The following is a 17,776-nucleotide window of genomic DNA, read 5'->3' as shown; positions in this document are numbered from 1 at the left end:
TCCAGTTTATTGCCCTGGGGCACAACTTTAGTAAGAAGAAAATCCAGTCTGGTATGTTCATTAATACAGAAACAGAAAATGTTGTGACAAATGTATTGTCTCAATTTTTTTAAAACATTAGATGGAGCTTGCTATCCAGCAGAACGTGTTTGCAAAAGAGAAAGCTCCGGATTCGATTATTCCGCTCGCTCACAGATTTTGTTCGACGCCACTTCAGCTCAAAGAACAATTAGTGCTAGAAAAACAATATTAATGGGTAGGAATAACAAATGCGAGTATGTGCGAGTAGTGCAGAATTTTTATACGCAGGAAAAGAACGAGACAGGAAAAAAAGACCAAATTCCATGGTGTCCAAGCAGGGCAAAGATTAGGTAGGTTCAGGCACATCAAAGATTAGTGGGAGTCAAATGACAAAAAGAAAACCAACAAAAAAGCAAGCAGGAAGAAGGAATTCGGGGGGACTACTCTGCCATTGGCGAGTTGTTGCAATGCTACAGCTAGCAATAAAGTTCCTCGATCAGCAGACCAATAGCTTTAGTAGAAATCTACAGAGAATCTACAGATAAAGCTTCGGTATGATACAACTGGGTTCTATTTATGACTCTGCGCATGCGGTGAAGGGACAGCCATGTTTCTTTGCATACTGGAATGAATGGCAAGGAGTGAAACACAAGACGGGCATACTACGAGCAATGTACAGGATCATATATTGTCTCTTAAACGCACTGGGGAAGGCTCTGGGTAGATATTCAGCTCAAACTCCATATGAGACTCAAGACATTAAAGACATTAACACCTTGCATGCTCATGACGAGGTCCGCTCGTCATGAGCCACGGTGCTCGTGTGCTCATGACGATCTGAGCTCGTCATGACCGTTGGAACGCTCGCATGCTGGGCTAATTCCCCTGCTGTGCGAGCATTCCACACAAACGGGTGTGGTCATGACGACCTCAGCTCGTCATGAGCATACGAGCACTGTGCCTCATGACGAACTGACCTCGTCATGAGCATGGGGGTGCTGTGCGTGCCCCCACTCCACCAGCACAGCGGGGGAATATGCCCCGCACGGAAGGGGTTAAGAAGATTCAGAATATTTGTCAACATGTTGAATACATAATTTGAAGTATGTAAACTGACCTGGGTGGGGGAGAGGGGAGGTGGTATGAATGTGGGGGAGGAGGAGTGAAACAGAAACACGGCGCCCAAAGTAAACAAAAGAGCCTGGCCGTCATGAAGAAAGATGAAAAGCGGCCTCAAACATTTCTTTTATCAAGCCTGCAGAAAGTAAACAAAACACAAACACATCATTACAATCCACAGGCAGAGGCAAATAAAACAATCGTTCCATAGCAGCACATAATTCACAAAGAAAGTAGAAATAGTACTTCAATCACAGCACTTGCTGCGGAGGGCTACTAATTAAGTTTCATCAATCGGTGGTTGAGCGTGCCCCACACAAGGAAGAAGGGAGGAGAAAATAGTGCCTCTTCTGCACTAGACTGAAAGGTCTAATCTCAGCAGTGGAAGGATCCGACTGCCATCAATCCAAAAGCCGGTGACACTGAAATGCTCCTTGGGTAGGACAGGTGTTTTACACTGTCCATGTAGATCCATGCTCAGTCTCGCGAGCTGTCAGTTAAAAAGTGTGGGCTTTTGGCACGTGTTGCACTGAATCAGCACTCTGAGCATCTGTTTCAGATTTTTGGGGGACAATCCTTTTATCCCGCTCCCACTCCTTACAGAATTTCCTGTCCTATCCTGCCACCAACTGCCTATGCTAAGTAGCTGCAGGTGCTGCAACAAAGGCATGCCTGTGTTCTCACCTCCGAGTCACTCCTTCGCTGTCATACGGGCTCCTCCAAATCAGGAAGTAAGTCGATCATGCTTGCTTGTGTTTGCTAGGCAGTCCTGCCAAGTACCGTGCATCAGGCGTTAGGCTAATGCATTTTAGTGTGGTGGTCCTCATCACAACACATTGAAATGCAAAGTCACGCATTTATAAGGCCTCAATAAACCTGTCAAGCTTGCGCGCCATGATTTGCATTGAGCAAAGCGGCATGTAGCGTGTGCTCTGGCAGCCAACCGGACAGGGGCGCTGACTGGTGCAGCCCCAAGGGCTGGTTCAGCTGCGCAGGCTCCATTCGGCATTCACGTGACTTGTTAGGGAGAGTGCAACAATGTGTCCCATATTTAGCCAATGCAGAGACAGGGCGGGCCGCCCAGGGCACAATGGGGGCAGCCTGCAGTTCTCAGGTAGTTTCTTAAACTTTGGCCGGAGTGGAGCTCGCCGCTGCTGGCACCGCCGGCCGGTATGGTGCATGCACCCTGCAGCCTCTATCAAGGTGCGGCTCGAGTCCTGACCAGAGTTGGACCAAGGCCTCTGCTGTGCCAGGAGAGGGTTCACTGGTGCCAGCAGCCTCTGGTCATGATGCGGCGCGCGTCCGGATCACAGCCGTGGCTGCCAGAGTCGAGTTTGGGGTCGGCAGCCTCTCATGATGCTGGCCTTTCTGCCAAGCTGCCATTGTCTAGTGTCAGGTAATGTAAATTTCAATTATATTTCATTTTAGTCCTTCATGATCTTCACTGCTGAGATTCTGCTGTGCAACTCCCTAAGTCAGTGGTTCCCAAACTGTGCACCGTGGCACTCCGGTGCGCCATAATGAGGTGCCAGGGACGCCGCGTGCACTATGTGGAAAATGGCAGCATGAGCGTTAGGAGGGAAAAGGTGGTGATGGTCCGCTCTGAGGATGCCCGGCTTCTGCGCCAAATCCGCTGTAGCGCTGAGGGGTAGGAAGCTTAGATAATCACGTTTATGGCATGAAAAGGGTTCCGGGGAGAGGAGCGCAGCCGCCTCCTACAGCACATCCGCCTGCCCTGGGGTCAGTGTCTGCCCGGCGCCCCGATGGTCTTCCCGGGCGGGGAGCGGAGGGCAGCAGCACTGGGAGGAGGCAGCACTTACTTTCTAAAGCAGCCACTGCAGCTCCTGCGCTCCGGCAAACGTCATCTAGCATCCAGGCGAGGCATGCACACAGGAGCAAAGAGCATGCATACACGCTTAAGCGCTGAATGGCTGTGCGTGCACACAGAAAAGTGCACACACTTCAGAGAGAGAATCTCGAAAGTGTGCACAAAGGCAGGCACTTCTGAGCAGAGAGCCTCCACCCGCGAGCAAAGAGCATGTAAACATAGGTAACGTGCACACCCTCGAGATTGCAAACACACACAGGATACACACTTTCCAAAGAAAGAGCATGTGAAGTGTGCACATACTGCCGTTAGCATGCCTAGACAGGCGAGGGAGGCGAATGTATGCACGTGCTCAGTGACCGTGCCTGCACCAAGGTGAGTGCACACCTTCAGTAGAGATGACTTTGAGTGTGCACATAACAAAGTTAGATTTCATGCTCTGACAATCTGAGTGTGTGCACACAGCATCAGTGAGTATGTGCACCAAGTTCAGTAGTACACAGCTTGCAATAAGACGATGTCAAGCTTTTACACATATCTATCTACAAGACCATGCACACAAGGACAGAGAGCTACCCGTAAGCTAGCATTGAATGCGTATATACTCACACACGTACTCCAAGAAGATCTCAAGAGTGCACTGTGAACAATACGAAGAGAACGTACACGTGCACAGGAGCAGCAAATGGGCACACACACGGCAGAGTACATACTCTGTTATGTTCTAAGTCACAATAGCAGTCACTCACTCTTCTCTCTCACTTTCACACACACAAACACACACTCATCTGCATGCACACAACGTTTGACAGATTATTTTTACACTTCCATGTAGCTGCCTGCCCTGGTTCACTCCAGCTCCTCTCTTGCTCGCTGTGAATGAGTTCTGAAGCCAGGCACATAGCTTTCTCCGCATAGGCCTGCGTGGGGCAGCGTCGAGAAGCCTTTGTGCAGGTACTGAGATGCATAGTCCTGCACCTACATGCATCACTCTGGGTCAGTGTTGGTGAAGCCACTCATGAGGAGCCTGCCTTTTTAGTGTAAAAATAATGCTGGTGACAGACCAACCTCAATGTTCCATTTTCTCAGAGCGGGTAAGAAAATGGTAGGGAGCCACGGCCAACTGCTGATTAGGTCAAGGGAGCCACAGGTCAAAAAAGTTTGGAAAGCACTTCCCTAAGTAATGTGCTGGCTGCAGGACTTACAGTTCAATGGTTTTGAGGCAGTGGGGCCTGTTCTTGCCAGTCTTGCCTGAAAAGCAGTAAGCAATGTGACCTCTTCCTCAGCGAGTAAAATGTTCCTGTCTGGCGCCTCTTCTCAGTTATTGGTGTGAAATGAAATACAGGGACCTGATTGTGATTTTTGTGACAACGCTTTGTAAATACTGGACAAGTAGTTAGCTGTTTTCCTCACAAATTATTTTAGCTGCGTCATTGAAACACCGAAGAGTTTTGTTTGTATCACGAAAGCAATTGGCTCCAGGCTGCTGGGTCACGTGCTCCCTGCTCTAACAGCCCGAGCACCTCTCCACTGAAGGAGAGAGCTACAGCATGGCCAGAAAATAGTTCTTGTCTGTATTTGTGCATGTGGGAGCCCCCCACCACGTAGGGGTCCCCCAGTAATGCAGTAGCCCCATGGCATTCCAAATCTCCAGCTCGCAGAGCCTAGCTTTTCATTCTGTTCACAGGGACAGTGTTTCAAATGAGGAGAGATTCGTTCTTTACTGCCCTTCCTCAGTTTAAAAGAGAGTACCTACACTTTTTATCATGGTCCAATACTTTTTAAATGAGAGTACCGGCACTTCTAGAAGCAAACAGGTATGCTGGAATAGCGAGCACCTACATTTTTATATTTGCATGGCAAAATCCTGCCCACTAAGACCGCTGTGTGGTGCCAGTGAAGTGTGCAGCTTCGCTGCTTCAGAGTGAGTGTTACTCCTCATGGACACCCAACGGATGTGACATAAATCTGTAGAATTCATGCCAGCCAGCGGCGGATCGGTAATGCGGGCACTCGGGCAATTCCCGAGGGGCCAGTTTCCGGTTCCAGCTGTGGGCTGCTTTGGGCGATTTCTGCGTTGTTCAGTGCTGCCAGTGGGTGCTTGAGTGGCCTTTCTGGAGGTAAATGGGCGCCCATTACCTCCCTTTTATTAAAGTGCAGAGGTGTCACTCCCTTTCTCTCTCGGCCCATTAATGTGTGTATACCGAGCGGGGGCAGGCGGACTGAGCAGAAGTGACCTCACTTGTGTTCAGGTGTGTTTCACCAGTGTGAATAAATCCTTGAATTTTTTTTACGCTCCCCCCCCTCTCCCTCCCTCATCTTTTTTATAAAATTTCGCTGGAGCAGTGTTTTGCATAAAGGAAATATGCAAATGTGGGCCACTATTTTAGCCTGCCCGGGAACAATTTTAATCCAAATCCAACCCTGGTGCCAGCATTTGATAGCATAAAACTTTTAATTCTAAAGGTCAGCATAATACGGTAATATCATTTGACCCTCTAAATGGTAAATAAGCCGTAAGCCTCGTCAGTGTACAAAAGACAGGGTTAAATGGAGCACGACTGAATTATATCGTAATGCTGAAAAGGACAACAAAGTCCATGTCGAGAATCTGCTTCTACTTGCTGGAATAAGATGGGGTCAGTGTATTTTGAGGCAAGCTGTTTTCTCAAATAAACCCCGAGCACTAACGCTGAGACAGTGAGTTGCAGCCACTTCTAGACTACAGGAGCACTGCATCAAGCTCTCTTGCCCTCCTGTCCAAAAACACAGGCCAAACAAGCTCTCTGCTTCAGCCTAGCACTGCAGGGGGGACTTGCTTCTGGTGGCAAAGGTGAGTCCAGCAACAGAACAGTTTCTGATCTGGGCAATGGGGGCATTTTTTTTAGACTCTGGAAGCCAGGCTAAGATACTTTTAGAACTTCTAATTTCTCAAAAAGATCTAATTTTTAATATTTTGTCATTTGGCAGTTGGATGTCACTCATAAGACTGGGACCTTGTAGCATTAAACCCACACAAGTCACTATTCTCCACTGCCCCAACCATGATTCAATTCTGTGGCTCTCTGGCTCTGCGCATTAACTAATAGAGGTCCCAAGTGGAGAGCCTGTGTGGTTCCAGAAATCCACAAACTCCTTCTCAGGGGTCTTACCAATAAGTAGTCCATTCAAAAGCAGCAAAGAAATCAACAGAGAATCTGAAATATGAAAAGACATCTTTATTACAATTAATTGTGAGGCTACGTCGCCCAGTCACACCTAAAGCAACTGAATGAGGTAGCCTGCTGAATGGTCTCCGCACAGACCTTTTATACCATTTATTATGCCCTAGGTACACATTTTCTCTTTGAAGTACATTATTGTTGGTCACTCCCAGGACGTGCACACAAAGCACTGTATGATGACAAACCCACTTTCAAGATAAGTCCAGGCCATAAGCAATGTCCACATAATGCGTACATTCTCTAGCTGACAAGGCTGGATAAACCCAAAACAGTAAGATCACATTCCATGTCATAAATAGCTCGTGGAGGCAGGAACAGGAACAGATGGAAGTAAGATAGGCACGTTTGTGTGTAGTAAATCTTTACAATATCCTGTGCTCTGATCTATAATCTTGATCAGCTAAAGGGCAGGAACAGGCTTGGCAAGGTTAGCCTCAAGCAACAGGGTCAGCTTTCGCTAGGTCATGCAGGAGTCAGCACAAACTCATGCTAAGGTTATGTCCTTAAATACTTGTTCTGCCACAGTGAGGGCCTACTGTAAGGGCAATCCACAAGATGGCTGCTATGCACAAGATGGAACCCGTGGGTTCAATACAAAACCTTCAAATACACAGTGAATCCATTGGTGTAACATGACGAAAACACTCGCACTTGCTGAAATCACTGTTTACGGTCTGCTGTTACCAAATTCATAACAGAATCATGATATTTAAAACACAGATTCAGAATTTTCAGTACCACAGACCATCCTTTTGCCCTTGCATAGGCAATCACTCAGTCTATATTTGCAACTGTGCCCAAAGTCCGTTATAAGCCTCTTTGGAAGGCTTCTATTGTCCATCAAATCCGCTTCCATTGTCTTCTTCCGCGTTGGGCCTCTCGATTTCAGGTCTTTTCATGAGAAAAAGTACTGCTTAGTTGGAGTTCCCTCCTGGCAAACACCCACAGCTCGCTTGAAAGTCTCAATGTCTCAAAACAATGCACCAGTGTCTCTTCTTTGTGGCAGACACTACAAATGATGTGCTCTTCATTGATCAAGGGCACAAAACATCTCGTGCAGATCCAAGCACTACTGAGGAACAACCTCTCAAGATCAGCAGCACTTTCAGACTCCAACACTCATTATTTAGTGTCAGAGGACGCTCAAGCTGCTCTCTCATGGGCACCAGAATGTAGTGCCTTTTTCCAAATGTGGATCCTTGGGTGCACTGCCTTTTCGCTGGAGCAAAGCAAAAGAGGTGTGTGGGTGGCCAAAACTCGGGCCAAGGGCCCAAGGACTGTACGCTGTCAGAGGTTTCCAGCACAAAACAGGTAGAAAGCTCAAACAGACAGAAGCTCTCATTCTGTGGGAAACAAGGAACCAGCTCCTCTTTTTTCTGCAACGCCTTCCGATAAAGCAAACGCCTTGCTTGGGAGGTACCATTGACGACACGCTGATGATCGCTGTCCAGCCTCGCGACTTCCTGGTTTCAGAAATTGTAGAGCCAAGAAATCTGTCATTCATCTGTAGCAATCACTGATGGGGAGTGGGCTTAGTCTTGATCACAGGTCTGCAGGGTATCACTCTTCCTTTGACTCTGGAAGATCCCGCAGAACCTAGTGATATAGGAAATGTAACACAATTGTTAGTTTCCTTCAAATCAAGCACAAAAAACAGTTCATGGGTTTTAACAAGGGGACTGCAAGCAGGGGCCTGCAATCTGCAAGGGAGTGGCAATACACCATGGGAATCTAAATGGATGTCCTCACACAGTGACATTGTCTAATGGGGTAAATACATATTTTCCTCAATGATTAAGCCTAGGTGTTCCTATATTCCTTATCTAGAACTTCTCAAATAGAGAAATGACATAATACAGGTTATCAAGGACATGAAGAAGAGTCCCTTTAAAAAATGTGCATTAAGTGCACTATGCAATACAAAGGCTAATGATCAAATGTGCATACAAAAAAAGACGAGCACTAGAGAGTCCCGGTATTTGCATAATTTTAGAACACATCTGATCCCACCAAAAATTAAAGCAGCAGGAACACAAGAGAACTGAAAAATTAAAATAGACATTGAAAATTCGTCGTGTTCAAAAGGTAAACTTAAGATATCTCCTATTGAGATGGAAAACTTGTCTTACTATAATATTGGGTCAGTTAACCAGCCTATCACTACCCAGACAGTCAGTCTGAAAAAAACAATAAAGTAGGCCTAAGGAAAATTCTTGGAAACCGGTCTGGTCATACAAAAGGGAATTCTACATAACATGGGGGGGGGGTCCCTGATACATCACTACAGTCTAGAAGTGTGAACATAAACAATACACCCATAATAATAAATGGGCTGACTGGTGAAAGGAATATGGAAAAGGGAAATGGAACTAGGACACAACTAAAAATCCCCAATAACTAAGCATGATGCGGCATCGGTCAGGGGGGAGCAACAAAAGAAAAATCTATAGGCAGAACAAGAGTTTGCTTGGGTGCCTCAGGCATGTGACACAGCACCAAGAGGTCGGGGGATACACACAAGCCCAAAGTTACACAAATTTTAACTCTACCGTTAGCAACTACACCATATACGGTAATCTTAGCTAATGTTCCAGTTCCTTCTTCAGGGAAAAAATGAAACCTGGTTTCCTTTCAAGGGACAAAGCCATATGCTATTTGGGAAACAGAACATGATTAAGTAATGCAATATAGAAATTAGGCCACCATGTACAAGAGTCACAGATCTATAATTTTATCCTTACGTCCAATCAGGTTACATAATTTTAGGGCTGCCTGTTCCTTTAAGGGAATGTGCAGTAAGTGACTAACATCAGGTGACACACTTTGAACCTGCATATCTTTTTAGTTTTCTTCAATATTATTATAGCCAAATTTAGGCATGCACTGGTAAAAGAACTGCCTGTCTTCCCACACAGTATGAAAACCATATCTGTGAAATTTACCATTATACCAAATCCATCCAACTGTTGTGCAACAATACGTATCGTCATACGGATCCCTTCACAACACTGGGGAACTTGTAATAGTAACAACATAAAACAAAACATACACAAAATAATGCACATGTCAAGCCATCAGATATACTTGCTGTATATCAAGCAGCACAGACAAAACAATAGCATATGTGGACAAGTGGTGACACACAGCACCATGGCACATGTACTTCATGCACTGTAACATGGCACATGTACTTCATGCACTGTAAACCTGCAGCCCAAAACCCAATATTTGGGCCTGTCTAAATTTGTTAGGTCTAAAGTCCCTACCCTCCATTTGACAGTAGAGCACCAGGTAGTGAGAGTCTGCTGTCAAACATAACTTTACTGTCTCTCTTCTAACATACAGGACCAACTAAAATATTTCACGACAGGGCCAAATACACAAACGAAAACATGATTTTTTTTTTTTTAAAGAAATCACGCAAAAACACATCTCCTTTCAATTAACCAAACTCGCGTGTCTTGTCAGCCTCAGAACAATCCATGAATAATCTATAGGCAGAAGCAGAAAAATGCACAACACACAAAAAACATTTTAACATACACAAAAAATAAATTTTCATTACTTAACTGTTACTCTCTTGTCAGTTCACCTCGCAACATCAAGCCACCTTATTTTTACCGTTCTAAAAGAAATGGTTATACTGACACTCCATATTAATTTGGAACCTATAATTTCCACTGTGAGAAATAGTTCCTAATTAGCAAATCGTTTTTTTACTTAGGCCTGGAGCCTTCAAAATTTTGGAAAAGGGCTGCATCTTATTTTCTATCTAAGACTTAATGCAACACTTTGTTTTCTGTCAAATAAACTAGCAAACATTATTTTTCTTAGCGTGGAGACACAAATGTATCAGTTCTGCAGAGCATTTAACACAATATTTTGGGACTTCCAAAAAAAAAACCTTTTTATTTTCCCTTGTAAATTAAGTTCTTTCATTTTATTGATGTTCTCACGGAGAAACCAGAAACCCCACCCTTAGGGGCCCGTTCAGCAAGGTCATTCTGCATTCCTCGGAGGCAAAGTCCTAATTAAGAGGTCACAAATGTCAACATGACGGCCTTCTCCATTATTTACAGGGAAACTAAAAGATAACATCTAAGCAGCGCGTCTCTGCAATTCTCTCAGCCCTCAGCTTCTGCCACACTGACGCTGTCAAAGCCAGAAGGTCTAACCTGCAATAATTCACTCTATTTTGAAAAATAATTTCTCTTTTTCTTTTTAGGCGCTAAAATTATCTCTATTCCCAGATCATTAAACTACATTTACTGTTAATAATTCTCAAAACCTAATGACACCCAGACCAGTTTTTTTAGAGTAAATGCTTGTTGCAATCCTATGGTACACACTTCATCAGTCTTAAAGGAACAAACTTTTCCGTAGGCCTTGCTGAAGCTAGAACCTTCAACCCTGATATTAAAACAAGCCTGTGTACTGGCACATTAACCCACTGAATCATAGGAAGGCACAACCTGCATATATATATATATATCAAAACCTAAATGTATGCATTTACTTAAACCTGAGACACTTTAAAAGAAGTACTCTAAATGAAAGCAAAATGCAGTTTAAACAGTGCTTTTACTCAAAATCGACTTTTACATTTTGGGCATTAAAAAATGAATATCCTACAGTTTTCTTGCATAATATGCATTACTAGAATGTCTATTACATAACCCATGAGTCAGGCATTTGAAAATAATAACTTATACTTTATAAAAATGAGCTTGCTTGCGCCTATGCCAAGGGGAAATTATACACACGAATGCTTGTCATTTTAGTGATGCAACATAACTTAAATCAAATTTTAATGCTAGGAGGTCATAATATGAGTGTTAAGCTTTATAAATATAAAAAAACGAATTTTGTAGCACTTATTTTTAATAATTATTTTTCATAATTAATAATTTTTTTACCTTCTAATAAAACCAATTATTGCTTTTTGTGATTGTTCTACATATAAGAGCCCACTGCATCCCTTGCCTATCATTTAGATGCATTAACTCACAAACCTGAGCGCATATGCCTAACTTAAAATGCATCACATTCCTGCGTCACATTTTTGCGCCACATTTATTTAAAAGGACGGTTATGCAAAATTCCACCCGTGTTTAACTGGAAAAAGTGATGGCTGAATGAACATTCCTATCAAATATACTGCAGCTGAAAGGTTTGCCTGTGAACATCTAATACAATGCATCTAAGGAAAATGCTGTAAATTTATTTATTTTTTTGCAAAACACCCAAATTCGTTTTTGGGGCTTTTTATTCCCAGTAAATGTGAATTTACATTTTAGTTTTTAAAAATTTGACATCTTGCTTAATAGACTGAAAACATCAAGAAAAAACACCATCACACATTTGAGCTCATTTCAGACAAACAGAAAGGAGTCACACACAATACGGCGCGATTTTAGCCATGCATTTTCGTGAATAGCGCCAACGCTATTTACTTAAAGAAATTGCACTAATGGGAAAACAACAGAGACATTTAAACACACATTTAACCCACAAACCAATACTCAGGACAGAAATAAAGGACAGCATATAGACTGTACTTAAACCAAACCATTTGTAAATGCTAGTTGTAAGTCATATTTACAAGTAACGCTTCTCAATTGTGTTCCAAAAGACTGCAAAAACAGCCCAACAGACTGATGTATGTCCAAGAAACGAAAATGCACTCAATTCATTAGCTTTGACTAGCAGAAGACCAAACAAAATCGTTCTGCATATCTTCTTTCATAAAACTGCGCAGAACAAAGGATCCTTGTATGTATTATGTCCATATTTTAATTCCATGGGGATACAAAATCACCAAGGAAGAAATATGTTTGTAAATCTAACCTATTTAGATATTCCCTTTAGGGGAAACCGACTAATTCAAATGTATACAAAGTTGGCCAACACAAATCTTCTAATTTGCTAAGATCAGGCATCTTATAGCTCACTAATCTAGCTTCAAACTTCAAGGGGCTATCTCTATCGATACACTTGTAAATATACAAGACCCTTGGTTATTGAAAATTGCAATCTTCAAATAGAACTAAGGACCAAAACAAACTAAGCAAAGAACCACAGAACCAAAAAACAAAGGACTGGGAGCGACCCACTTATACTTAACTCTTACTTTTACTAATCAAATGGTTTTCCAAATTCTAACTGTCAAGTTCTACATGACCTAACGGTCGCTTTGTTGGTTTTTTTAATACTCACGCCAAAAAGGTTCTCAGTCAGGAGTGACATCATGTGGAGGATCAAAATCAGGAAGAGCAGAAATACACTGGGCTGCAGAGACGAAGAATCCCCAGAATCACTGTGCACAGAGTACCTTCTTAGTAGAATCCTGTCTTGTCTTCCTCAGTAGCTTTCTGTCTCCTGACAAGATCACTCCCACAGAAAGTCACTTCTCTGATGAAGCCCGCCTTGGTCGCGCCATTTGTGGTTCCAGAAATCCACAAACTCCTTCTCAGGGGTCTTACCAATAAGTAGTCCATTCAAAAGCAGCAAAGAAATCAACAGAGAATCTGAAATATGAAAAGACATCTTTATTACAATTAATTGTGAGGCTACGTCGCCCAGTCACACCTAAAGCAACTGAATGAGGTAGCCTGCTGAATGGTGTCCGCACAGACCTTTTATACCATTTATTATGCCCTAGGCACACATTTTCTCTTTGAAGTACATTATTGTTGGTCACTCCCAGGACGTGCACACAAAGCACTGTATGATGACAAACCCACTTTCAAGATAAGTCCAGGCCATAAACAATGTCCACATAATGCGTACATTCTCTAGCTGACAAGGCCGGATAAACCCAAAACAGTAAGATCACATTCCATGTCATAAATAGCTTGTGGAGGCAGGAACAGGAACAGATGGAAGTAAGATAGGCATGTTTGTGTGTAGTAAATCTTTACAATGTCCTGTGCTCTGATCTATAATCTTGATCAGCTAAAGGGCAGGAACTGGCTTGGCAAGGTTAGCCTCAAGCAACAGGGTCAGCTTTCGCTAGGTCATGCAGGAGTCAGCACAAACCGATGCTAAGGTTATGTCCTTAAATACTTGTTCTGCCACAGTGAGGGCCTACTGTAAGGGCAATCCACAAATTGGCTGCTATGCACAAGATGGAACCCGTGGGTTCAATACAAAACCTTCAAATACACAGTGAATCCATTGGTGTAACATGACGAAAACACTCGCACTTGCTGAAATTACTGTTTACGGTCTGCTGTTACCATATTCATAACAGAATCATGATATTTAAAACACAGATTCAGAATTTTCAGTACCACACCCGGACATACTCCCATTAGTGCCCTTCCATTTCTAGTGCTTTAAAGATCTTCTTAGAGTTTCTCGTTGCTCCAATGGGTACAATTTAAGATATTTATATATTTTCCTTGTCATTATTCCTTGATTTTTGCTTGCGACAAAGTGTCACTCAATAGTCATTGAATGTCACTCATAATACACTGAATTTATGAAATTGTCACATAAGCCATCTGAAGCCTTGGCACCTATGGCGGGCCCATGCAAAATTGTAAAATTAATGAAATTTCTTATTATCCTATTATACACTGTTCCCAACAGAAAATATTTCTATCCTGTCTGTATCTCCTGGTGGAGAAGTGTCGCTCACTGGTTAGAGGAGGCAGACCTGGGAGCAGAGATCAGCCCGGGACCAGGGTTCAATTCCTGGCTCGGTAGGGTCTTGAGTCCTAAAAATGTCCATGGACTCAACAATTATCGCTCCGATGCCTACTTGATTCATGGGTTCACACTCTGCGACTCTGGGCAATAGCTTGCTTAATCTCCACAACGGCCCCTTGCGGCGGGATGCCTGGCTTTCACCTTGTGGATACCCTCCCGGGATTATCTCACAGGGGAATACCAGGATGGGTTCCTTAAGCAAGCGCTTAGAAACCGCTCGGTGATTTGCGCTATATAAATTCCTGTACATTTACATTTACATCTCATTTCATTTTTTACGTGAGTTATGACATCATGTGAACATGCCATTGCAAATGTCACACGAAATACCTGCAATCCACATTTCGAGCAATTCGAAAAAAATTGTGCTTCTCTACTTAATTTTTGTGAAATTTTGTCTGAAAAAGCGCTATTTTGCTAGGCCGCTATAGTTTGCGAACCGGTTCATACCCCATTCTCCAATAAAGCTCGGTTTAGCTGGAAGCCAAAATGAATCCCATCTCTGTTCAGAGATGAACGCATTTCTTTTTGGCAGAGGAGTTCGGATAGTTTCGCCTCATTAAGCACTTATATCTGAAGGTCAGCTCAGAAAATGGCTGGGTGGAGAGGTCTGTGCAGCACTGGAAGAGAGGCGAAGGCTTGCAATCCTCTTCCATTACTTCTGACCTTTCCTTTAGTGTAACTGCTGTATTATTATGTTTCTACAATTTATGTTTTTAGCATTATCTTTAAATATAACTGTTGGCAAGCATTGCAGCGGGTTCCTGAGAGGGGGAAGTGATATCAATAAATAAGCATTTGCAATGCATTACTGTAAGTTTGAGATATTGCCGTTACACATAACATTATTATTTGCAACGCCAATAGCTCAACCTTTCAGTAATGCTAGACCTATTGCATTGCAAATGCTTGTTTCACCATCTTGATGTTTTTGCCACTAATATTTGTATGTGAATTGTGGTGTCGCTCTTACTGTTTGTTATAGTTTTAGGCTTCAATGCTCAGTGTTCTTTGTTGAAAAACTGAAGTAGCTGAAGGCGTCTTAAATGACGTTGAGTAATTTGGTAGCTGTTGTTTTGTTATAGGTCTAGCTGGTAAAAGCTTCATGTGCTAAAGGTGTGCTGTGCAGTAAATGTTTAATGCGATGTAGGTCTGTCTGGTAAAAGTTTATTGTAAAAGTCAGTTATTTAAGAACCGTGTGAGGGAGAAGCATTTGTGATAAAACTGTGGAAAAAAGACCTGTGTGCACCAAGTTGGAGATGTCTTTGTATAAAGATGTGCGGGGGAGGGAAGAGGGGTGGATCCCTTGGTTGGGGGGTGGGGGATTTGTTCAGATAAAGGTTAATTATAATAATAGAGGCTAAGAGGGCGGGGGTTGGACACTAACCGTTAAATTCTAGTGTTCTCCATCACATGCAACGGCCCCATTAAGGCTTGCGGATCCAACTCTTTGGGAAATCCAAGGCCTGATCAGGGTAATGTAGTGGTTTCCCGGGAGATCCAAGAATGCGGAAGGGTCCAAGGAGTTGGAAAGATCCAAAGGTGTGCAGATGCATGGTGTTGGAAACAATAGTTTCTAATTAGATAAAAATAGATAAGCGGACGCCTTGCTAAATCTGAAAGTGTAGCGCCCCCTCAGTCATTTTTAAAAAATGATGAACCTGGTGCTGACTAAAATATAAAGAGCAGCGCCCATGCATATTTACTTATGTGCATGGCGGCCCCGTAAACAGAAGTTCAAAACAAGCGCAGCCCACAAACCAATGTTGGTGGGTGCAAATGTGCATGTTATTGCTGAAATGACGGACCTAGTAAACTCTGCAGAAAATTTGTATCCCCATAAATTCAGTGGCCTTTGTTCAAACAGCTTGCAGCCAAATTAGGTAAAAAATTATAGGAGCCCTTGGAAATGCTGTATTTGTGTCGTAAGGTGGTGGGAGGGCGGAAGAAGCGACTGGCGCAACTTAAAAAAAAAATCTCTAAAAGAACAGATGAAGAAAGTATTTGAAAGTAGACTGTGCTTGGCAGGTACTTCTTAACTTTGACCGGAAGTGATGCATCGGCTACCTGAACAAGTTAGGAGGCAGCAAAAAAGAGTGGCATAGGAGTGATTCAATGGTACGTAGCAGGCAAGATTACAATCCTTGTAATGCTACAGCAGGTCTTGCAGACAGCGCATGTGCGCTGCCTAGGTTTGACTTAATAGCAAAAATTATATTACACTGAAGTGTAAAGTGACACAACAGTAGCTTGTCAGATTGTCATTTGAAAAAGTTTTTTTTCAAGTCTTAACAGTGTAACATATATATTTTAGGGCCTCCCCCTATTGGTGAAGAGTTTCTGCAGGGGTGGGGATGCCTCGTAATATTCTCTGTTTGGATTTTTTATTTACTATTTGCAAATGGTTTCTTGGAGATGTGGTTTTTGTACAGTGGGCTACATGTTCTGCAGAAACATGAGAATACATCCTGAATGCAATCTAAATCAGTAGATACAATTAGACATCAACCTCGAGTTTCAAGATGCAGGTGAAATCATCCGGAACGCTCCTCATAGTTTACTGTATATGTCAAAACCATAGGATACCTTCTCGACCTCCTAGAAACCACTAGTAACTACCAAGTATGCATTAATCTTCACCCCTCGTACCACTGCATTGATACTTCATGCCTTTGATAGCCCAACCCACAATACAAACAAGCAAACATGCAGCATTTGCAAGCTTATTAGCTAAACAATTGCACTGTGACTTCCTTTTGTAACAGGCAAGAGTCCTGCCTTGATTTTCACCAACCGCCACGAGGTCTGCAAGATCGACTTGGTGAAAAGGGACTACTCGCGTGTCATCCCTATGCTGAAGAATGTGGTGGCCTTGGATGTGGAGGTGGCGACCAACAAGATCTTCTGGTGTGACTTGTACCACCGGAAAATATACAGGTAAGCTAACACGTCGAGCATGCACACATGGCAAGGACTGACGACTCGCTTTAAGGCAGTGTTGCACCCACAACACCAGAAGTAAATGTCTCATTCACCTAGTGCTTCAGTTTACTGAGAAGTGAACATGCAGTTGTCCACTTGTGGCCTCGTGCGCATGAATCCTGGGCACCTCTTACAATTTCCTGACCTTTGCAAGGTTGTAGATGTATTAGCCCTTGGTTCTGGGATGTTTTCATGTAATGGGGGGCATAGAGTTCTGCGTGTGCTGTGCGCAATACTAGGCTGAGCTTACATTTGTGCTTTCAATCCGAAATAAATTGGTGCTATAGTTAGTCTTTTTACGATAAGTGCTTCCAGACTATGTTGTTCATATTCCCAGTCTGGGCTATGCAGGATTCCGGGATGTGCTGTGCGTTGTTTTAGGATGTGCTGGCCCATGGTTATAGGGTTGCTGCTTGTGATTGCAGTGTGTGTGGTCACAATTTCACGTTGGCCTGATGATCATTCCGGTGCGTAATATATATGATTTGAGATTGTAATACACATGATGCTGAGCTGTGCTGTGCCTGTCTGTAGTCTGTACTGTGTGTTATGCTATGCTGTGTCCAGTGCTTTAAGTGGGATGAAAAAACTGGGGGTCTCTCAAAGGGGCGTGGCAAATGTAATTAAGGGTGTGGCTTAAAAATACAAGCTAAAAATCTGTGCTTAGCATAGTGTGCCACCTGATTGCTATGTTGCTGTTTCTCATTGCATCCAGATATATAATATAATTAACATGATACCTACAACAAACCAGGCCAATTGGCTTTGTCAATGGCTGGTAGTTTCAAAAGATAAATAAACAACACCTATGGCTTTGTCGTATATAATATTTAAAATGATTCAGTTCTGAAATGATCACTGTGAAAGACCTACGAGTCTCTTCAAGTTA

General features: G+C 43.1%; 1 protein-coding gene across 1 annotated transcript in view; it reads left to right on the top strand.

The window, feature by feature from the left end:
* LRP8 (LDL receptor related protein 8) overlaps window positions 1-17,776 on the top strand; it is a 1,071,653-nt gene that overhangs the window by 847,781 nt on the left and 206,096 nt on the right. The window contains exon 10 of the mRNA XM_086952473.1: window positions 16,671-16,842. Within this exon, the coding sequence (XP_086808599.1) occupies window positions 16,671-16,842 (172 nt within the window). The remainder of the gene's footprint in view (window positions 1-16,670; window positions 16,843-17,776) is intronic.

This window comes from Lissotriton vulgaris, chromosome 1_1 (genome assembly GCF_964263255.1).
Source record: "Lissotriton vulgaris chromosome 1_1, aLisVul1.2, whole genome shotgun sequence".
NCBI classification, from domain to species: domain Eukaryota; kingdom Metazoa; phylum Chordata; class Amphibia; order Caudata; family Salamandridae; genus Lissotriton; species Lissotriton vulgaris.
Note: the sequence above shows the minus strand (reverse complement) of the source record. Positions and strands in the feature narration are given on the sequence as shown.